The sequence below is a fragment of the Typopeltis vanoorti genome, chromosome 2 (assembly GCF_054136105.1).
Source record: "Typopeltis vanoorti isolate ZY-2024b chromosome 2, IOZ_Tvanoo_1.0, whole genome shotgun sequence".
Taxonomy (NCBI): domain Eukaryota; kingdom Metazoa; phylum Arthropoda; class Arachnida; order Uropygi; family Thelyphonidae; genus Typopeltis; species Typopeltis vanoorti.
In genome coordinates this window covers 42,438,367-42,462,452 of record NC_143550.1, presented here as the reverse complement: position 1 = coordinate 42,462,452, position 24,086 = coordinate 42,438,367, and the positions used below count along the sequence as shown (strand labels likewise).

The window sequence follows — 24,086 nt, the reverse complement described above, 5'->3', positions numbered from 1 at the left end:
AATAATATTTCTGTATTTTAGTCTACAGTTTACATCTGAGAGCTGCTCAACTTTTATTCGCTTTAAAACTTTCTTACATGTTATTCTTTTCAATATGAAATTCAATTTTATCCTGCTCAAGACTAAATAGTGATCACTTCCAATTTCAAATCCTCTGTACACTCTGGTGTTCTGCACCAGGGAGAAAACATCACTATCAACAATAACATAGTCAATGAGACTTTTCTTATTCCTAGCCTCTTCTCTCCATGTGAATTTGTGCACATTTTTATGTTGGAACATGGTGTTAGTAATAACCAGTCCATGTCCTGAGCAGAAATCCAACAGATATTTGCCATTATTATTAGCTTTGCTCTTTTCTCCAAATTTTCCCAAAATATTTTTGTATGTCTCACAATCATTTCCTACTCTACTATTTAGATCCCCAACAAGGACCAACTTTTCCTTTTTCATTGTGTCAGTTGCTTTTTCTAAAGCCTCAAAAAATTCCTCCACTTCTACCTTAGTAGAACCTTCTGTGGGACCATAGGCACAAATAAGTCTCATTGTCCAGTTCCCCATTCTCATATTTGCCCACATTACTCTACTTGAGACTGATTGCCATTCAAGAAGATTAGCCTCGTATTTTGTGTTGAATACTGTGGCTACTCCTTCTTTTCCTTGATTGTTATTGCCTGATGTTGTCAGAGTTTCGCAAGTTTCATGCACTCGTTCGACAACACTTCATAAGACAAAACACATCGAGGTTTCTGTTCACTTTCATCTCCACACCAAGTAAACCCGAATTCCAAATATGAACTGCTATATTTTCTACTGTATTTTTTCTTTGAACTGCTTGTTTCTTCTACTTTAATAGTATCAGATTTACTGGCCATTACAACACGTGTGTTACAATTAGGGTTAGCATTACCTGTTTCATTTGCTCTTCTTTTCAAAGTCCTAGTTCTAAGCCACTTTTCCATTATTAAATAAACGTTTCCAAAAAATATATCAATGCTGGGGTTAACTCACGACACACTTTGTTCAAGTATGACTTAGTACTTCTGAAGATATACTGAGACTTGGTTGAAGGAAACCTACAATAATAAAAATCAATACACAACAAGCAATTGGTTGAAATGTGGATAAAACATGTTCACTTCAATTCTGACAAAACAACAAGGGAAGGTGGAAGCAATAAAACTATTGTTTTTCACTTTATCCCTCTTTTGTTATTCATCATTCTGCAGCTACAAATTTAGTGGCAGAATGACGAATAATAAAAGAGGGGTGAAGTGAAAAACAATATAGTTTTATTGCTTCTGCCTTTGACCATTCTGACGCTATTTGTTGGATTTTTGAAGGCTCAATTTGATTTCAATAATTTTTACTTACTTATTTAATTTTAATTTGTTTTGTTTGGATAATTTAAAAAAATATATTTATTTAATTAAGTCTGCCTGCGGACCACCTGTCCCATCATCACTGACCACAGGTTGAGAAACACCATCATCAAATTCCTGCCATGTACCCTTAAGGGGTGTACAGGATATGATAGTACTACATGAGAAAATTATATCATTACTAACTTCATATCTACAATTTTCCTCCAAATCAGTCTGTTACTTGTCAAGACTCCAACATTATCAGATCTTATATTTCTATCATCTAAGGCACTTTGTACTGTATCAATTCACCTATATCTTGGTCTTCCTCTGGGTCGTTTTCTTGCCAACCTGGCAGAGAACAATTGCTTTGCTAATCTTTCCTCACCCATTCTGTTTAAGTGACCATACTATCTGAGATTAGCTCTGCTAACACATTCCCGGATGCTGACAATGTCGAGTCCTTTCCCAATATCCTCATTTTTAATATGGTATTGCCATTGATGCCATCTGTTCACGCCTCTAATCTTTCTCAGGACTCTCATATCTGCGGTCTCTAGTCTTTGGTCAAGTGTTTTACATCTAAACCAGGTCTCAGATCCATAAGTTAAAACTGGTTTGAACACTGTCATGTATACAGCTAATTTAGTGTTCCGACTAATTTCTCTCATATTCTATATGAATTTATTCAATTGACTTCCTACCATACCAGCTTTGCTGATTCTGTTGTCATCATCATCAAATTCCTGCCATGTACCCTCAAGGGGTGTACAGGATATGATAGTACTACATGAAAAAAATTACATCATTACTAACTTCCTCTCTACAATTTTCCTCCAAATCAGTCTGTTACTTGTCAAGACTCCAACATTATCAGATCTTATATTTCTATCGTCTAAAGCACTTTGTACTGTATCAATCCACCTATATCTTGGTCTTCCTCTGGGTCGTTTTCCTGCCAACTTGGCAGAGAACACTTGTTTTGCTAATCTTTCCTCACCCATTCTGTTTAAGTGACCATACCACCTGAGATTAGCTCTGCTAACGCATTCCTGGATGCTGACAATGTCAAGTTCTTTCCTAATATCCTCGTTTTTAATATGATATTGAAATTGATGCCATCTGTTCATGCCTATAATCTTTCTCAGGACTCTCATATCTGTGGTCTCTAGTCTTTGGTCAAGTGTTTTACTTCTGACCCAGCTCTCAGATCCATAAGTTAAAACTGGTTTGAACACTGTCTTGTATACAGCTAATTTAGTGTTCTGACTAATTTCTCTCTTATTCCATATGAATTTATTCAATTGACTTCCTACCATACCAGCTTTGCTGATTCTGTTGTCTATTTCTATATTGAATTTATCATCTTCAGTAAAAATCGTGCCTAAATAGCTGAAATGTTTTACTTGTTCCACAGGTTCTCCATTCACAACACAGTTGACATTTTCAATGTTTCTGCCTATTTTCATTGTCTTTGTCTTTTAATTGCTGACCTTCATACCATATCTATTACAACAGCTATTCAATTTAGTCAGAGAATCTTGCAGACTTGTGGCAGATTTATTTAGACATATAACATCGTCTGCATAAAGCAAAGAGCTGACATTAACATCTCCAATTTTGATATCATGTTTAATACCACTTTCCTTCATAATGTGATCCATATAGATAATGAATAACAGAGGGGATAATGTACATCCTTGTCTCACACCAGATTTAACATTAAACCATCTCCTGTACTTCCTTCAATTCTAACTGCTGACTTACAACTCAAATAAAAACTAAGTATTGTTTGATATAATGCCCCATTGACACCATATAACTGCAGCGTATTGAATAGCTTCACTCTTGGCACCCTGTCATATGCCTTTTCCAAATCGACAAAACTTAAATACAGATCTTTGTTATATTCCCATGCTTTCTCGACTATTTGTCGTAAAGTGAAGATCTGATCCTGACAGCCTCTGTTTGGCCTGAATCCAGCTTGTTCTTCACCAAGCTTTTCTTCCACAATTCTTCTCAACCATTTCTCAAGTATACTTGCATAGATCTTGCCAGGAATACTCAATAGGGAAATACCTCTTTAATTCTCACATGCAGTTTTATTTCCCTTTTTATATATGGGTACTATGACAGCTCTACTCCAATCATCGAGAATTCGTCCCTCTGTCCAGGCTTTCTGAACTATGCAGTGCAGCCACTGTAAGACTCTTATACCACCATACTTCAGCATTTCTGGTCGAATATCATCTACTCCTGCTGCCTTTCCACATTTCAAGCCTTTGATGGCTTTTTCTACTTCAAGTATGGATATGTATTCCTGACTGCATGCCTGGTCAGTGTTTTTTACCACTGTGCTGTCATCACTGCTTGTTTCATTTAGCAGGTTTTCAAAGTAATTATTCCATACTTCAAGGATATCTTTTTCTCCTGTTTTCATGTCACCTTTATCGTCTCTGACTCCTTTTACAGCACTCTTTCCTCCATTCCTAAGCTTCAACAACCTCCAGAATATTTTGCCACCTTCTTGATATTTATTTTCTATATTCTTGCCAATGTCCTCCCATGACTTTTGTTTAGCTAGTTTTACACACTGTTCAGCTTTCTTACATTGGTCTCTGTATTCTCTAAGAGCACAAGCTGACTTATTTGCCAGGAACTTTTGATATGCTTTCTTCTTTTCCTTTACTGCCTCTTTAACTTCCTGTGTTCACCAGGGAGTTCTGATTTTTTTATCCTTACAGACAACTTCACCACATGCCTCTCTGGCAGAATCAATCAATGTTTTCTTCAGAGTTTGCCACTGAATCTCCAAGGTTTGATTCCTGTTCTCAAACTCTTTCATTTTTTCTTCAATAATCTTTGTGTATTTTAGTCTACAGTTCACATCTGAGAGCTGCTCAACTTTTATCCGCTTTAAAACTTTCTTACATGTTATTCTTTTCAATATGAAATTCATTTCAAATTCATCAATCAAGGAAAAGAAGGAGTAGCCATAGTATTCAACACAAAATACGAGGCTAATCTTCTTGAATGGCAGTCAGTCTCAAGTAGAGTAATGTGGGCAAATATGAGAATGGGGAACTGGACAATGAGACTTATTTGTGCCTATGGTCCCACAGAAGGTTCTACTAAGGTAGAAGTGGAGGAATTTTTTGAGGCTTTAGAAAAAGCAACTGACACAATGAAAAAGGAAAAGTTGGTCCTTGTTGGGGATCTAAATAGTAGAGTAGGAAATGATTGTGAGACATACAAAAATATTTTGGGAAAATTTGGAGAAAAGAGCAAAGCTAATAATAATGGCAAATATCTGTGGATTTCTGCTCAGGACATGGACTGGTTATTACTAACACCATGTTCCAACATAAAAATGTGCACAAATTCACATGGAGAGAAGAGGCTAGGAATAAGAAAAGTCTCATTGACTATGTTATTGTTGATAGTGATGTTTTCTCCCTGGTGCAGGACACCAGAGTGTACAGAGGATTTGAAATTGGAAGTGATCACTATTTAGTCTTGAGCAGGATAAAATTGAATTTCATATTGAAGCGAATAACATGTAAGAAGGTTTTAAAGCGAATAAAAGTTGAGCGGCTCTCAGATGTAAACTGTGGACTAAAATACAGAAATATTATTGAAAAGAAAATGAAAGAGTTTGAGAACAGGAATCAAACTTTGGAGATTCAGTGGCAAACTCTGAAGGAAACATTGATTGATTCTGCCAGAGAGGCATGTGGTGAGGTTGTGTGCAAAGATAAAAAAATCAGAACTCCCTGGTGGACACAGGAAGTTAAATGGGGGGTGGGGGGGGGGGGGGGTGGGGGGGGGGGGGGGTGGGGGGGGGGGGGGGTGGGGGGGGGGGGGGGTGGGGGGGGGGGGGGGTGGGGGGGGGGGGGGGTGGGGGGGGGGGGGGGTGGGGGGGGGGGGGGGTGGGGGGGGGGGGGGGTGGGGGGGGGGGGGGGTGGGGGGGGGGGGGGGTGGGGGGGGGGGGGGGTGGGGGGGGGGGGGGGTGGGGGGGGGGGGGGGTGGGGGGGGGGGGGGGTGGGGGGGGGGGGGGGTGGGGGGGGGGGGGGGTGGGGGGGGGGGGGGGTGGGGGGGGGGGGGGGTGGGGGGGGGGGGGGGTGGGGGGGGGGGGGGGTGGGGGGGGGGGGGGGTGGGGGGGGGGGGGGGTGGGGGGGGGGGGGGGTGGGGGGGGGGGGGGGTGGGGGGGGGGGGGGGTGGGGGGGGGGGGGGGTGGGGGGGGGGGGGGGTGGGGGGGGGGGGGGGTGGGGGGGGGGGGGGGTGGGGGGGGGGGACAGCTATTCAATTTAGTCAGAGAATCTTGCAGACTTGTGGCAGATTTATTTAGACATATAACATCGTCTGCATAAAGCAAAGAGCTGACATTAACATCTCCAATTTTGATATCATGTTTAATACCACTTTCCTTCATAATGTGATCCATATAGATAATGAATAACAGAGGGGATAATGTACATCCTTGTCTCACACCAGATTTAACATTAAACCATCTCCTGTACTTCCTTCAATTCTAACTGCTGACTTACAACTCAAATAAAAACTAAGTATTGTTTGATATAATGCCCCATTGACACCATATAACTGCAGCGTATTGAATAGCTTCACTCTTGGCACCCTGTCATATGCCTTTTCCAAATCGACAAAACTTAAATACAGATCTTTGTTATATTCCCATGCTTTCTCGACTATTTGTCGTAAAGTGAAGATCTGATCCTGACAGCCTCTGTTTGGCCTGAATCCAGCTTGTTCTTCACCAAGCTTTTCTTCCACAATTCTTCTCAACCATTTCTCAAGTATACTTGCATAGATCTTGCCAGGAATACTCAATAGGGAAATACCTCTTTAATTCTCACATGCAGTTTTATTTCCCTTTTTATATATGGGTACTATGACAGCTCTACTCCAATCATCGAGAATTCGTCCCTCTGTCCAGGCTTTCTGAACTATGCAGTGCAGCCACTGTAAGACTCTTATACCACCATACTTCAGCATTTCTGGTCGAATATCATCTACTCCTGCTGCCTTTCCACATTTCAAGCCTTTGATGGCTTTTTCTACTTCAAGTATGGATATGTATTCCTGACTGCATGCCTGGTCAGTGTTTTTTTACCACTGTGCTGTCATCACTGCTTGTTTCATTTAGCAGGTTTTCAAAGTAATTATTCCATACTTCAAGGATATCTTTTTCTCCTGTTTTCATGTCACCTTTATCGTCTCTGACTCCTTTTACAGCACTCTTTCCTCCATTCCTAAGCTTCAACAACCTCCAGAATATTTTGCCACCTTCTTGATATTTATTTTCTATATTCTTGCCAATGTCCTCCCATGACTTTTGTTTAGCTAGTTTTACACACTGTTCAGCTTTCTTACATTGGTCTCTGTATTCTCTAAGAGCACAAGCTGACTTATTTGCCAGGAACTTTTGATATGCTTTCTTCTTTTCCTTTACTGCCTCTTTAACTTCCTGTGTTCACCAGGGAGTTCTGATTTTTTTATCCTTACAGACAACTTCACCACATGCCTCTCTGGCAGAATCAATCAATGTTTTCTTCAGAGTTTGCCACTGAATCTCCAAGGTTTGATTCCTGTTCTCAAACTCTTTCATTTTTTCTTCAATAATCTTTGTGTATTTTAGTCTACAGTTCACATCTGAGAGCTGCTCAACTTTTATCCGCTTTAAAACTTTCTTACATGTTATTCTTTTCAATATGAAATTCATTTCAAATTCATCAATCAAGGAAAAGAAGGAGTAGCCATAGTATTCAACACAAAATACGAGGCTAATCTTCTTGAATGGCAGTCAGTCTCAAGTAGAGTAATGTGGGCAAATATGAGAATGGGGAACTGGACAATGAGACTTATTTGTGCCTATGGTCCCACAGAAGGTTCTACTAAGGTAGAAGTGGAGGAATTTTTTGAGGCTTTAGAAAAAGCAACTGACACAATGAAAAAGGAAAAGTTGGTCCTTGTTGGGGATCTAAATAGTAGAGTAGGAAATGATTGTGAGACATACAAAAATATTTTGGGAAAATTTGGAGAAAAGAGCAAAGCTAATAATAATGGCAAATATCTGTGGATTTCTGCTCAGGACATGGACTGGTTATTACTAACACCATGTTCCAACATAAAAATGTGCACAAATTCACATGGAGAGAAGAGGCTAGGAATAAGAAAAGTCTCATTGACTATGTTATTGTTGATAGTGATGTTTTCTCCCTGGTGCAGGACACCAGAGTGTACAGAGGATTTGAAATTGGAAGTGATCACTATTTAGTCTTGAGCAGGATAAAATTGAATTTCATATTGAAGCGAATAACATGTAAGAAGGTTTTAAAGCGAATAAAAGTTGAGCGGCTCTCAGATGTAAACTGTGGACTAAAATACAGAAATATTATTGAAAAGAAAATGAAAGAGTTTGAGAACAGGAATCAAACTTTGGAGATTCAGTGGCAAACTCTGAAGGAAACATTGATTGATTCTGCCAGAGAGGCATGTGGTGAGGTTGTGTGCAAAGATAAAAAAATCAGAACTCCCTGGTGGACACAGGAAGTTAAAGAGGCAGTGAAGGAAAAGAAGAAAGCATATCAAAAGTTCCTGGCAAATAAGTCAGCTTTTACTCTTACAGAATACAGAGACAAATGTAAGAAAGCTAAACAGTGTATAAAACTAGCTAAACAAAAGTCATGGGAGGACTTTGGCAAGAATATAGAAAATAAATATCAAGAAGGTGGCAAAATATTCTGGAGGTTGTTGAAGAAGCTTAGGAATGGAGGAAAGAGTGCTGTAAAAGGAATTAGAGATGATAAAGGTGAAATGAAAACAGGAGAAAAAGATATCCTTGAAGTATGGAGTAATTACTTTGAAAAACTGCTAAATGAAACAAGCAGTGATGACAGCACAGTGATAAAAAACACTGACCAGGCATGCAGTCAGGAATACATATCCATACTTGAAGTAGAAAAAGCCATCAAAGGCTTGAAATGTGGAAAGGCAGCAGGAGTAGATGATATTCGACCAGAAATGCTGAAGTATGGTGGTATAAGAGTCTTACAGTGGCTGCACTGCATAGTTCAGAAAGCCTGGACAGAGGGACGAATTCCCGATGATTGGAGTAGAGCTCTCATAGTACCCATATATAAAAAGGGAAATAAAACTGAATGTGAGAATTACAGAGGTATTTCCCTACTGAGTGTTCCTGGCAAGATCTATGCAAGTATACTTGAGAAACGGTTGAGAAGAATTGTGGAAGAAAAGCTTGGTGAAGAACAAGCTGGATTCAGGCCAAATAGAGGCTGTCAGGATCAGATCTTCACTTTACGACAAATAGTCGAGAAAGCATGGGAATATAACAAAGATCTGTATTTAAGTTTTGTCGATTTGGAAAAGGCATATGACAAGGTGCCAAGAGAGAAGCTATTCAATACGCTGCAGTTATATGGTGTCAATGGGGCATTATATCAAGCAATACTTAGTCTTTATTTGAGTTGTGAGTCAGCAGTTAGAATTGAAGCAAGTACAGGAAGATGGTTTAATGTTAAATCTGGTGTGAGACAAGGATGTACATTATCCCCTCTGTTATTCATTATCTATATGGATCACATTATGAAGGAATGTGGTATTAAACCTGATATCAAAATTGGAGATGTTAATGTCAGCTCTTTGCTTTATGCGGATGATGTTATACTTCTAAATAAATCCGCTACAAGTCTGCAAGATTTTCTGACTAAATTGAATAGCTGTTGTAATAGATATGGTATGAAGGTCAGCAATAAAAAGACAAAGACAATGAAAATAGGCAGAATCATTGAAAATGTCAACTGTGTTGTGAATGGAGAACCTGTGGAACAAGTAAAACATTTCAGCTACTTAGGCACAATTTTTACTGAAGATGGTAAACTAAATATAGAAATAGACAACAGAATCAGCAAAGCTGGTATCGTGGGAAGTCAATTGAATAAATTCATATGGAATAAGAAAGAAATTAGTCGGAACACTAAATTAGCTGTATACAAGACTGTGTTCAAACCAATTTTAACTTATGGATCTGAGAGCTGGGTCAGAAGTAAAACACTTGACCAAAGACTAGAGACCGCAGATATGAGAGTCCTGAGAAAGATTAGAGGCGTGAACAGATGGCATCAATGGCAATATCATATTAAAAATGAGGATATTAGGAAAGAACTTGACATTGTCAGCATCCAGGAATGCGTTAGCAGAGCTAATCTCAGATGGTATGGTCACTTAAATAGAATGGGAGAGGAAAGATTAGCAAAACAAGTGTTCTCTGCCAGGTTGGCAGGAAAACGACCCAGAGGAAGACCAAGATATAGGTGGATTGATACGGTACAAAGTGCCTTAGACGATAGAAATATAAGATCTGATAATGTTGGAGTCTTGACAAGTAACAGACTGATTTGGAGGAAAATTGTAGATAGGAAGTTAGTAATGATGTAATTTTTTCATGTAGTACTGTCATATCCTGTACACCCCTTGAGGGTACATGGCAGGAATTTGATGATGATGATGATGAATTCATTTTTATCCTGCTCAAGACTAAATAGCGATCACTTCCAATTTCAAATCCTCTGTACACTCTGGTGTCCTGCACCAGGGAGAAAACATCACTATCAACAATAACATAGTCAATGAGACTTTTCTTATTCCTAGACTCTTCTCTCCATGTGAATTTGTGAACATTTTAAATGTTGGAACATGGTGTTAGTAATAACCAGTCCATGTCCTGAGCAGAAATCCAACAGATATTTGCCATTATTATTAGCTTTGCTCTTTTCTCCAAATTTTCCCAAAATATTTTTGTATGTCTCACAATCATTTCCTACTCTGCTATTTAGATCCCCAACAAGGACTAATTTTTCATTGTGTCAGTTGCTTTTTCTAAAGCCTCAAAAAAACTCATCGACTTCTACCTTAGTAGAACCTTCTGTGGGACCATAGGCACAAATAAGTCTCGTTGTCCAGTTCCCCATTCTCATATTTGCCCACATTACTCTACTTGAGACTGACTGCCATTCAAGAAGATTAGCCTCGTATTTTGTGTTGAATACTATGGCTACTCCTTCTTTTCCTTGATTGTCATTGCCTGAATATAACATTTTGTGTTTATTGCTCAGAAAGATCTCACCAGTTTTGGTCTTTTTTGTTTCAGTCACCCCTATTATGTCGATCTGGTACTTATCTAACTCCATTTCTTTGCGTTCAGGCTTCTTACGTTGATAGTACCGATCTTTAACTCTGGTGATGTTGAGTTGGGGTTTGTTTTCAGATTTGTTCCAGAAGCTGACTTTTCGCTATTTGCCCTGGTTCCCTGGCAAAAACAACGGGTGCCTTGTTTAACCAGGCGACGCCCCAGCCAGCACGAAATTCTGTCATGTTGTACCATCATTTTTTTATTTTGGTTTAACCAATAAGAACACAATTTGGTCGGCTAAATCCCAAATTGCCAGCCCATCCTTGTTCATTCAGTATCCAAGGAGATACCCAACAGGGTGCACCACGAGAAGGTGAGGATCGGACACTAGGTCAGAAGCCCTGGTCGGTTCTCCGCATTCCTTTAAAGGCTGTGTGGAGGTCTCCTCTCAGTTATACAGCTTTGACCCTTAAACAGTCCTGTTGATTCTGTTGTCTATTTCTATATTTAATTTACCATCTTCAGTAAAAATCGCACCTAAGTAGCTGAACTGTTTTACTTGTTCCACAGGTTCTCCATTCACAACACGGTTGACATTTTCTATGATTCTGCCTATTTTCATTGTCTTTGTCTTTTTATTGCTGACCTTCATACCATATCTATTACAACAGCTATTCAATTTAGTCAGAGAATCTTGCAGACTTGTAGCAGATTTATTTAGTATAACTTTGTGTGTTGAGAAACACTGATCTAGATAATGTGTTCGAGACATTACAAAACATCCCGGTTCACAACTTTATTCCTTCACGAAAGAGTGTCCTGCAAACACAATTTGCTTATCGTAGCCTTTTGCCTTTTATTCTGTTAAGTGCTACCATGTGACTCCTTTGGGTGTGATTCTCAAATTTCAATGTGTACCTGCTTTCTACTTGAAATAATCAGCTATACAAATTGCCACAAGATAATTCGTCTCAATTTGCAGTTGTAATCTTAATAAATGGTGTCCATCCTTAGGTTTTTTTTCACACACACACAAAAGCCAGTGTATTTTTTTTTTCTGGTATACCTTAATTATACAGAATGGGAATTGTTTGCTGTGATCTTTCACAGCAGGTTGTGTGCAGTATTTATATATTTTATAGACGTTGTAGCAAAAAAAAAAAAAAAAAAAAGTTCCTGAGGTCAGTTTTAAGAATTTTTTCATTTGAACAAGTAGCTTTGGCTTGCCCATGAGACCACATTGGCAGCACTCAGATAAAGTTAGTTAAAATCAACACTGCCATCACCACATTATTAGAAGAGCTTTTGGAAATCCTTAATCTAGAGCTGCGGCCTATTTTGTTCTGTACACCTCCTTTGAAAATGCTGCTACTAAAGAATTTAAAAAGATTAAAAACCATCTGTTATCTGAAAAAAAATTTGCAGTGTTTCAATAATGAAACAGTTCCAACTACAGCTACAAGAAGAATGTATAGTGGTGAATCTATCATCACAGCCATTTCCAAAGACAGAGTCAGTGTGCTTAGTCTAGTGTGGGACATGGTATCTCTGATCTTGTATGCATGGTGGCTACTAACATTTGTATAACATTTTTAAGAGCCTCCTACCGATGTTCCACCCAAGCTTCCCTTATAGTGGAATTTGCCTTCATTCACTAAATCTTCCTGTCCATTGGTTATAATGTCAAAAACAAATCTACAGATTATCTGCCCCTTCCACCTCCTCACGTCCCTCTCAATATAAAAACTATAGTAATGCCATTATTATTTCCTATATCTGGGGCACTTCAGGAAAAAAATAGCCAGAACTTTAAACGAATATAATCTCCACACTGTTTTCGAACCTCATTTGAAACTGGTTTTCCTTCTCTGTTCTTCTGAGAATCCACTCTCCTGCCCCTCTCTATTTCAGGTGTTTACAAGATTCCTTGTTTTTGCAACTTATCATATTATGTTCAGACTGAAAGATCCACCTAAAAGAACACAAAAAATACATCTGTCACCACAACTATTGTCAGTCAGGTCTAGCAGACCATGCCTTGGTAGATACCTTACATAGAATCAGATGGAAGGAAACCACCATGCGCCATTGCAGCAAATACAAACTTGAGAGACTCTTTTTAGAATCTGTAGCAGACTTAAAAAACCAGCCTGATCTTATAAATATGGCTAGCCAACAGTACCTGCAGAGGGTGCCCCTCATAGGACTTCACTCTTAATTTATTCTAATCTCAGTTCTTCCACTTATTGTGTTTGTGTGTTACAATCATTTTAAAAATTGTATTCATGAGGATGTCTCTCTCACTAAGATGAATTATTGAAACAAATCTGTTATTTAATTATTTCTCTGTGCTGCTGTTATTCCATTAAAGTATAACATCAAAATAAATGGTGATGATTTCCCGTTTCATATCCTCTGTATAATCCTGTGCCTTAAATAAGTGTAAAAATTTTGTTATCAACAATATCATAGTTATTTTCTGTGTCTTCTCTTCATGTGAATATGTGAACATCTTGATGTTGGAACATGGTGTTACATTATGCAAATTATGGAAACAACTACCATGTTAGAGTAAAACTTTGGTTTATATTAAACTAAAGTTTAATATAAACTAAATATTAAATATTTTATATTTTTATATATAAAATATTTTATATTTATATTTATTAAATAGTTTATATTTAATATAAAACTAAAGTTTAATATAAACCAAACTCTAACATGGTAGTTGTTTGCATAATGTATTCTGATCACTGTGTAAGCATGAAGGAAAGGAACATGGTGTTAGTAATGACTAGTCAGTGGCCTGAAGAGAAATACAGCAGATACGATTGTGACTAGCTTTTGCTCTTTTATCCAAATTTTTCCAAAATCTTGCTATATATCTGGCAGTCATTTCTTACTCTGCTGATTAGATTTCTAACAAGGACCAACTTTTTTTGTTTGTGTCAGCAGCAGTCTCTTATGTCTTGAAAAATTCTTCCACTTCTTCAGTACAACCTTTTGTGGGAATCATAAACACAAGTTTAATTCTCCAAGTCCCCAGTCTGATATTTGACCACATCACCACCATATATAGTCTGTCATTCAAGAAGATTATATGAGAAAATTTATTTTTAAAAAATCTCCCAAATTCAAATCAATTAAAATTAAGCCTTAAAGATATTGCTAAATAGGAGTACAGATATAAAGAAGACAATATCCATTAAGGCCATAATATGCAGGTGATGCACACACATGAATAAAAAAATCAAAATCTCTTGTTTTGGATTTTTTTTGATTCTTTGTTTTACAAGTTAGACTGAACCACCTTTCAGTTAGTTCAGTCTAACCGAAAGGTAATTAGTCTTTAGTGGATGAAAGGAAATAACTCATTTTTGCGTGGATTGAAATATATCTGTATCTCTCAGCGGGAGCAAGACCCAGAAGTGATACCAAGGCTGAAGTAATGTATTTTCACAAGCAGAAGTGATGTATTTTCCATATACAAGTAATAAAAAGGTGTAACAACTTATTATTAAAATATTCTAGATCAGAGCTGGTTGTTGAAAGATTTTTCACTTGGTTGTACTATAAGTTAAAGATGCCAAGAAATTATATTCTTGGTTTCATCCTTTATCCAGGTGTAAGCAAACAAATTTTGCATGTTAAGTGACTTCACAACTAGACTACTTGTATATAGAGGCTAAAGACTTCCCATCAGTTGCCTTAGTATCCCATAATGCAAGGTACATTTCTTTACTGACATGTATAGTACTATGCATTGAGGGAAGGGCCACTACCTAAACAGGTTTCAACTTTTATTGAGGTCTCATCAGTGACACCCAGAAGAGATACCAAGGTTGAAGTAATGCAGAAGTCATATGTTTCCTGTATACAAGTAGCCAAAAAGTGTCATACCTTATTACTAAAATACTCTGGATTAGAGCCAGCTGTTGAAAGTTTTATTCACTTGATTATACTATAAGATATATGACTATATAAATGAGATATATAAATATATGACTTCTGCATTACTTCAACCTTTATTTATTATTACACTTTATTACAAAATTTAACGTCTGTTGCATGTTGAATGAATTAAAAAAATTCATTCAACTTGAGATTAAATAGAAATCTTCTAGTTAATACCTCTTTATATTTGTTAAATTAAGGGGATATAAGATCCCACATTGTTTTAAAACCGAATAAGAAACTCGAGGATTGGAATCGGAGAATTTCATGCCGAATATAGTATAAAAAACTATAAAAGTATCGGCGAATACTAGTGTGAGCTGAATGCAAGTAGTCCTAGAACGTAGTACAAACACGGGCAACTCATTGCAAAGGTGGGGAAAGTTCTGATCGCTAATCTTGGTATTTTTCATAATGTAAAAACACATTTCCTAGGAAATGTATGCTGTTATTACATTATGGTAGGGAGGTCACTACCCAGACCGGTTTCAGCCCTTTTTGAGGCTTCATCAGTGAGTAGCTAGACCATAACGAAAATACCAAGATTAGCGATCAGAACTTTCTCCACCTTTGCAATGAGTTGCCCGTGTTTGTAATACATTCTAAGACTACTTGCATTCAGCTCACATTAGTATTTGCCGATACTTTTATAGTTTTTTATACTATATTCGGCATGAAACTCTCTGATTCCAATCCTTGAGTTTCTTATTCAGTTTTAAAACAATGTGGGATCTTATATCCCCTTAATTTAATGTTTATATCGCCAAAATGAAGCCTGTTGGCTCTTTATATTTAAGTATATTTATATTTAAGTATATTTATATTTGTTTATTGTATCTATCACAAAGTACACAATAGTAAATAATATATTATTTTACTTTCCTATGGTTTTTTTTTGCCAATATTAATTTTAAAATATGGATGCTATAAGCCACGGGAATATAACTTCTATATTCACTCTGAAATTGTAACTATGAACCTGTTGGCCTATCTGCTTTCTTTCACCAATACAAATAAAAAATGCATGATGGTTCAGCAAGTGATTCATAGATGTTTGAATTTAAATTTTTGTGTAAGATCTGAGTTCGGATCCCATCTAGGACATAAAAACCCTCTATATGGGCTTTCCAGTCATTTAGCTGGTCTCACAGAAGCAAGGGTTATCCTCCTGTCAACCTGTGTTTTTCATTCCTCAAAACAGAAAATCTGGCCAGAAGAACACATGTAATTTAGTACATTGTTTTTTATGATGCAAAGACATCAAAGGTCATATTGCACCAAGACACAGGTTTACAGCAATACATATGGTAAACAGTTAACAGGACAATCACAAACATCCATGCCATTGGCAGGATTTGCATCTGCAGCCTCTTGGCTGGAGACAAACACACTAACTACTCAGCCAATAATACATTGGCCTCATAGTCTTAGTTGCTTCAGTCATAATTCATAACAACTCGACACCCAGCATTTATGGTTGCTGTTTAATCAGTAGGTAGGTGATTCCACATCCATTTTAATTCTCTCAGTATTGAGTTATTATCTCTATTGAGAAAAGTTCAATTTTGAGAAATGTTTAATTATTTATTTTCCTTCACTAATGTCAGTCTCTTAGAATCTAATACTAATAATCATTTTCAGAGTTCTGGATCAGTTGCTGGGTACTGCATACTTCCATGAACGACATCTGCAGTCATTAGTGGAACGATTACGCCAGCGAGGAAGAGTAAATAGTGTACAGCATATGGCTGATCAAATTTCTAGGCTTTTTTCTGCTGGAGTTGGTGAATTAAATACATCTGAGACAAGTGAAAAATCATTTTCTGAAGACATCAAGAACCCCATTATAATGGACGATTTAATTGTCAATGATGTAACAGTAAATGTATTAGATCAAAACAAATTAGGAGATTGTAACTTAGATGCTTGCCCTAATTCATCCAACGAAATACAAACTACTAATAGTGTAACAAATGGACATGAGGTAATTAAGACATCAAGTTCAGTAATCTCACCCACAGGACCACCTTCAGCTGGTAATATTGAACCAAGAAATGTATGTCAACAACTTTGTGCTATTCTTAAAACTCGATTACTTAAAGCACATGAAGATGTGGAATTAAGGTTTGGCATGTCAGTTACATCTGTGAATAGTGCTTTGTTGGATGCAGAAAGTGAGACCTGTATCAAACCAGCTGAGTTAGAAACATCTAGTCAAACTGAACAACCTCTGACTGTTGAAACTAAAGATGCTGTTCTACCATTGGCAGAGGAGGAGGGACTTGAGAAAGAGGATGAAATGGATATTATGAGCACTGCTGGTCAAGGTATGATTTTAAATTGTATAATTTTAAGTTTAAATTTATATGAAGTACATGTTATAATGATGTGTGGCATAGAAAAACTACTACAAATAGAAGTCAATGGATACCAGTGTGAGGAACAAACAGTCATGGCACCCAACTTAATAAGATGTAGAACCTCCTTTCACTATGATGACTACAGCATTCCTACAGGGCATAAATTCCACAAGCATACAATAGCGATCAATGGGAATTTTGAACCATTCTTCATGTAGGCATGTATTGAGGTTCTGGACTGTTGTGGAGCAGACATCCCTTGACCTCACCGCACGCTCCAGTTCATCTCACAGCTGTTCAATAGGGTTGAGATCAGGGTATCTGTGGAGACCAGTTAAGTGTTGTGACGTTCATGTTCACAAATTGCACTACATCAGTAGCCTTATGACAGAGTGCATTGTCTTGATGAAAGAGACAATGGTCAGTTCTGTAGAAATGTCACAAAGTAGAAAGCATTGAATTGTGGACATGAATGTCACCCCACTTCACTGGTCTCCACAGAGCCTTCAAGCTTCCACATCCAACTGGACAAGCACTTTGCACCACTGAAGATGATTCTGCATGTTAGTTTGGATAATGTGGAGCTTATATTGAGAGCCTTGGTTCTATATATTTTTGTTCAGATCTGTGTTCCAGTCAGTGCCCAGAACTCTGCATTCGACATGTTGGCCAACAAATGGTGGTTTTTACATATTATCCTTCATAGTACTGTACAGCCACGATTGGTGAGCATTGGGTCATCCACTGCAGGTAGCACTTGCAGTTGATTCACTGCGGTTCCATCTTGGTATGATATTACTGATTGTTTACTTGGGATGGCCCAGTTTGTCAACAATTTGCTGAACAGTTAGGCCTGCAACATGGCATCGTATCACAATGCTTTTTCAAACTCTGGCAATTCCCTTCTCATAGACATTTCACCCAGACTTGAACTAATTTGGGAGCATCATATTGCTCCAATTTATACTGGCTTTGAACACATGACTTGTTACATGACACAGTAAACTTTGCCCATGGGGGGTGGGGGTGTCCATTGACTTCTTTCCAAGCAGTGTGTGTAACACACACACACACACACACACACTGTTTCTTCTTTGTTACTCCTGATATTAGGGCAGAATAAATCATTCTCCTGGAAATTATGCATTAATAGCTAACTCCCTTAAAATTACAATATTAAGTAAGTTTCGGTTTCCTTTGTTTTGTTACTGCTTAACCATGCAGCAGTTCTGTAGATGCTGTGCCATACAATTGCATTAATAAATGTGAACAAATGTTTCCTTTAAAAAAAAAAAACGATTTTTCATATAATAAAATTTAACTTTAAAACTTATTTATGAAATTTATTCTTACTATTTATGATACTTTAAAAAACACAAATAAATCACAATTATGTGAGATTTTCATACTGTCACTGATGTGGATTCTATTTCTGAGTAACATTGAAATATCCTTGTCTCAGTATCTCACATTTTGCAGTGTTTCCCAAAACAACTATAATCTCCAGCTTTCAAGAAATATGTATGTGCCAATCCTTTAACCCTTGCTTACGCACGCACACAGATCAGATCACTTGCTCTGTCAGCTACTACATTTTTTGTGAGTTTTTGCATCTGTAAGTTAAAAAGCTGTGATCCTATTACTTTAATTTATAAAATATATCATACTTGTTATTAGTAATAATTCTGCCAAACAAGCTGTTAATTTAGAAACTATTTTTCTATCATTTGGAAAATATTAACAATATGAACTAATGCTAGTATCCCAATTCAGATTCATTTCACGTTACAGATTGATATCATTTGAACATTGAATATGTACTTAATATTCATAGAGTTCTGATTATTTGCATCACCTTAATCATTATTTACATGCCTGAAGTCTTATGTTTTATCTAATTAAAATACTCTTTCAGCAAAACTAAATTTAAAAAAAAATCAGTCCTTAACTTCTTTTTAAACATTTGCATCATTTACCTTTTATATCTTAACCATATAATTGAATACAATGAAACATACACTGCTCGAAAAGAAGTCAATGGACACTCCCATGAGCAAGGTGCATCGTGCCATGCAATGAGTCACTTGTTTATAGCCAGTATAAATTTGAAGAATGTGATGCTCCCAAGTCAGTGCAGCTGTTTCCAATGAAATGCCTGCAAGAAAGAAACTGATGAAGTTTTTGAAAGAGGTATTGTGATAGAATGCCATATTGTAGGCTTATCTGTTTGGCAAATTGTTAACAAAAAGGTCAATAATCACTAATAACATGCTGATATGGAAGTGCAGGGAGTCAACTGCAATTGCTACCTGCAGTGGGCGAGTCATACACATACATACACTGACCATAGGGTGCTGTGAAGGATAATATGTGAAAACTGCCATTCATCGACTGACATTTTGAATATGGAGTTCTGGGCATCAACTGGAACACCAATCTGCACAAAAAACATTCAGAACTGAGGCTCACAACATTGGTTTCCATGATAGGACCACAATATTCAAGTCCCACATTACCTGAATCAATATGCAGCGTCATCTTCAGTGGTGCAAATTGCATGTATAGTGGGATATGGAAGCTTGAATGTTATGGAGTGACAAATCCTGCTACTAAGCAGATGGATGGGTGTGGTGGATGCTGGTGAATGTCTCTTACCAGAGTGCATAACCCCAGCTGCAAAATTCGGAGGTGCTGATGTGATGATATGGTTCTATTTTTCTTTGTTTGGCCTCGACCCTCTGTTTGTGATGCCATGAACATTGAACTCCGAGAGATATCTGAACATTCTGGACAATGCAGTGCTTCCTACTTTGTGACATTTCTACAGAACTGACTATTGTCTCCTTCATCAAGACAATGCACCATGTCATAAGGCTACTGCTGTAACTGTGCAGTTTGTGGACATTAACGTCACCAGACTTGACTGGTCTCCATAGAGCCCTGATCTCAACCCTATTGAACATCTGTGGAATGAACTGGAGTGTCAGGTGAAATCATAGGACACCTTCCTCAGAACAGTTCATGACCTCATTATATGCTTACAGGAAGAATAGTTCAAAATTCCCACTGATCACTACTGTATGCTTGTGAAAAGTGTGCCCTGTGATTGCTGCAGCCATTGCAGAGAAAGGAGATCCTTCATCTTATTAAGGTGGGTGCCATGGCTGTTTGTTCCTCATACTATGGTGTCCATTGACTTCTTTCCAAGCAGTGTATCTCATCAATTTCAGTTTTCATCCAGATCACACAATTTGATCTCTAATTTTTTACAAAATAGTTTCTATAATGCAGTTAGATCTACCATTGTTCTGCTTCTGGCTTTCGTCTAAGATATTCCAAGACAGGAGTGAAATATATAGATTTTATATATAACTCTATATATAAAATTTTTCATGTGTTTAATGTTCTGATCATGCATTTTTAGGATTTATATTAGAACAGTGTACTGTGCTGCTGTTCATTAGCCTTCTTGGGTGTAAAAGCCATTGCTTGTGTAAATTATACAGAATTAAATTTATAAAATTATAAAGGGAAATAAAATATTTGAAATGTCTGATTTAACTAAACAAGGCAAACTTCTTGGATTATCTTGTAGAACTTTATTCACAATGATGTTGACCTTGAAACATGCAGGTGCATATGATAGATAATGTCATTAGTGATCAAAATAAATTCATAATTAATTTCCCATTTAATTTTAATGTAGTGTAAATATTCTTGATCTGTAATTCAACAAAATGAGTTTATATACAATGAATAAAATGAGTATTAAATGAGTATTTGCTTATTCTGCTCTTAAGTATGTCCTTGATTGTGTAATGATCTAGATCAGGTGTGGCCAACTTCATTCTATACAAGGGCTAATATATGACGAGTGGTAGCGTCTAAAAGTCTGTCTTTTAGACAGAACTTAAATAAAAATAAACTCTGCATTTTTTCAAGGCAGTAGTTATATGTATCGAATTATTATATTTGTTAAATCATTTTACTACTGGGAGAACAATATAAAATACTTGATTGGTTTAAATATAAGTTGTTAAATTAAATTTAATCACATATTTCTGTAACCAGAGCAGAGCAAGTGACTTTCACTGATGTGTTACTCTGGAGCGCATAGAAATCTGCCACTCCCACTACCACAACTCGCACAGAGAAGCAGTAGATTTTATAAATTGAGTAATCTTTTGAAGCTATTTTGATTCCATGTTGAGAATATAAATTTTTTCCATCATCAGAAATAATGAATATAACTAGTATATCAACCAGAAAATCTACTGTCGAAACCAATAGTTAAATTAATAATACGTATAATTTAATATAGTTTTTATCCTGCCTCGGGCCACGCAAAATCATGTTATGGGCCGTCTGCGGGCCTGTTGTTGGCCACCTGTGATCTAGATCAGCGGTCTCCAAACTTTTCACCATGAGGGCCACATTAGGTACTTCAGCACTGTTCAGTGGGCCGTAGTAATAAAAAAAACTCTAGAACTAGATATGAGTTTTATTGAAAGCAGATAAAAACTGATTACAGAGTATGTGAGATTAAATTATCGTATATTAATGACAATGAACACTATCAGCAAATTCTCATTTTTATCACAAATTATAATAAAACCATTAACGTGAAGGATCTAGCTGTGTTTGTGTTTTTAAAATCTTATTGAACTCAGGTTCAAATTTTGAAGTGCTAATTACAAGTAGCAATGTCAAATGTTCTACGCGAACTGATACTTTTTTTTTAAATAGCCGAATTCATTTTTTTCCGTTTGGGAAACAATTTGTTTAAATTTTTGCTGGTCGTTAGTTTTTGAACCGAATATACACCGACAATTTACATGTAACTTTTTTTTTTAATTTTGTATAACTTCGAGTTTTTTGTCAATGAATACAGATTGGGAAATTTTGTTTTTATTTTGTTTTTTGCTCGTTGGTTGGTAAAAACATGGTTAAAATCAACTATCATTTTAACCGTGTTTTTACCGACTTTTTTAAGTCTTCTTATTTCGTGTGACATAAATTTTTTTTGTTGATAAAAAAAGTTTATTCGGATGTAACTTTTTTATTTCGTTTTAAATTTTTTTCCTTCGTTAGTCCATTTTAACCGACCTTTTACAGTCAGAAAGACCGTAACTTGGATTACGGTTACGTTTTGCTATTCGGGAATATATTTTGAACACAATTCTAATTAATGCATTTGAAATCTATCAACACCCCATGTTTTTTTGGCGGATTCTTATTGAAAAATTAGTCCAGTTGGCAGACCGGATAAAATCATATTGCTGGCCGCAGTTTGGAGACCCCTGATCTAGATGAAGCAAGCATAATGTTTATTAGTCTTTAGCAACCGATATGTCCTTTCCATTGTTATTGCTAAATGATTGAGTATTTATGATTTTAGCTTTTAAGCCAATACATTTCTTTCTTTCTTTTCACACCTGAAAGCAATGTGGCATGCACCGTCGAAATAGCAATAAATGTTTTTCTGAAGTAGTGATTGGCTGTTTGCACATTACATGTAGTATTGCATGACTGTTTCCACAAACATTATGTATTTAACTACATGAAATCCTACTTAGCTTGTGTAAGAATATCTAAGTGATTTCTTCCATATGACAATACACAGGAAATCCTAACTCTTTATTGATAGCTGTAAAATATATATCAAGCTCATACTCACTTCATATCCATGGTACAGTATATTCACACTATGATTTTTTTTAACTGCATTCAGAGCAAAACTATTTTAACATACTCTGCAATTAAGTATTTTATGATTCTTAAACAATTTGCTTTTTTGTTTAACTGCATTACTTATTTACTCTTACTGTCAGAAACTCTTCAAGACTACAGAAATAGTTTTAGTCACAAAACTTATACTGCAATGGTGCTATGTGTGTAGGCAGAGTCGATGAGTTTGTATTGCCATGTTTGCTATATTGAGAATCAACTGTATGTGATGTATATCATTTTGACTTGCTAATGCCTTTTCTGTCATTACCATATTTATGCATATCTCGTAATACCATGTTTATTTTATAGCATGTCACTGAAGCTCTGATTAACCTTAGAGTATTAATGATTATGTTAAAAATAAAACAACTCAGCCATTTCTATATTAACAAGATTCAAATTATCAATCATTGTACTCTTTCCATCTTCCTTTTCATGTTAGACTGGATGGTCTATTGTATTCAAGTAACTTGGCATACTTCCTTAAAGTGGCACTTTTCAGCATTTATAGATGATGATGATTCTTCTTCTTTTCAGCCATTTTCTGTCCACTGCTGGACGAAGGCCTCCTCCAGTTCTTAACACCTTTCTCTGTTCTTGGCAATGGTTGACCAATTTTTCCCAACAAAATTTCACAGTTCATCACTCCACCTTCTTTTAGGACATCCTCGGCCTCATTTCCCTTCTTTAGGAATCTAGTTCATTAGTATGGTGGTCCATCGCTCATTTTCTCTTCTGAATAAATGTACAGTCCATTTCCATTTTAGTTGCTTGGGGGTGAAGAATGATGTCAGTGATGCGAGTCTGGCTTATCTTTTAATGTGATGCCTAGCATCAACTTGTCATCAACCTAGCATCAATTTGTCCATTTTTCTTTGAGTTGTTAATTTATTTGCCAGTGCTTTTGTTAGCGACCAAGTTTCACAACCATATGAGATGACTGGAAGTGTACACTGGTTAAATGTCTTCCTTTTTAAACAGAGTGGGACATCATTGTTTTGAAAAATGCTTTTCGATTTTCTGAATGCACTCCAGGCAAGTTGAACTCTCCTGTTTATTTCCTTTTGGAGTCCACAGTTTAGATCAATGAGATGACCTAAGTATATATACGAAGAGACTCTTTCCAAGAAATTATTTTCTATTATTATGTTTTTTGGTGTTACAAAATGATTAAACATGATTTTAAGATTTTCTCTGTTTATCTTTAGACCGACTTTTTTTTGCTTTCATGATATAGGTCTATCATTATATTAAGGTCTTCTGGAGTGTTTGCAAAAATTATGATATCCTCTGCATATCTTAGGTGTGTTAAGTTTCTGTTATTAATTTTTATACCAAGGTTTGTCCAGTTTATATTATTAAATATTTCTTGAAGGACTGCTGTAAAGATTTTGGATGATAGTCTCCTTGTCGGACACCTTTTTCAATTGATATTTTATTGCTACTCGTGTGAAGTTGGATTGTTGCTGTTGCAGTGAAGTATATTGCCTGGAGGAGGTCCATATATTC

The 24,086-nt window shown here is 36.7% G+C and overlaps 1 protein-coding gene across 1 annotated transcript in view; it reads left to right on the top strand.

Moving 5' to 3' along the window:
- LOC150108966 ((E3-independent) E2 ubiquitin-conjugating enzyme UBE2O-like) overlaps positions 1-24,086 on the top strand; it is a 360,964-nt gene that overhangs the window by 179,920 nt on the left and 156,958 nt on the right. The window contains exon 15 of the mRNA XM_090411140.1: positions 16,129-16,814. Within this exon, the coding sequence (XP_090267266.1) occupies positions 16,129-16,814 (686 nt within the window). The remainder of the gene's footprint in view (positions 1-16,128; positions 16,815-24,086) is intronic.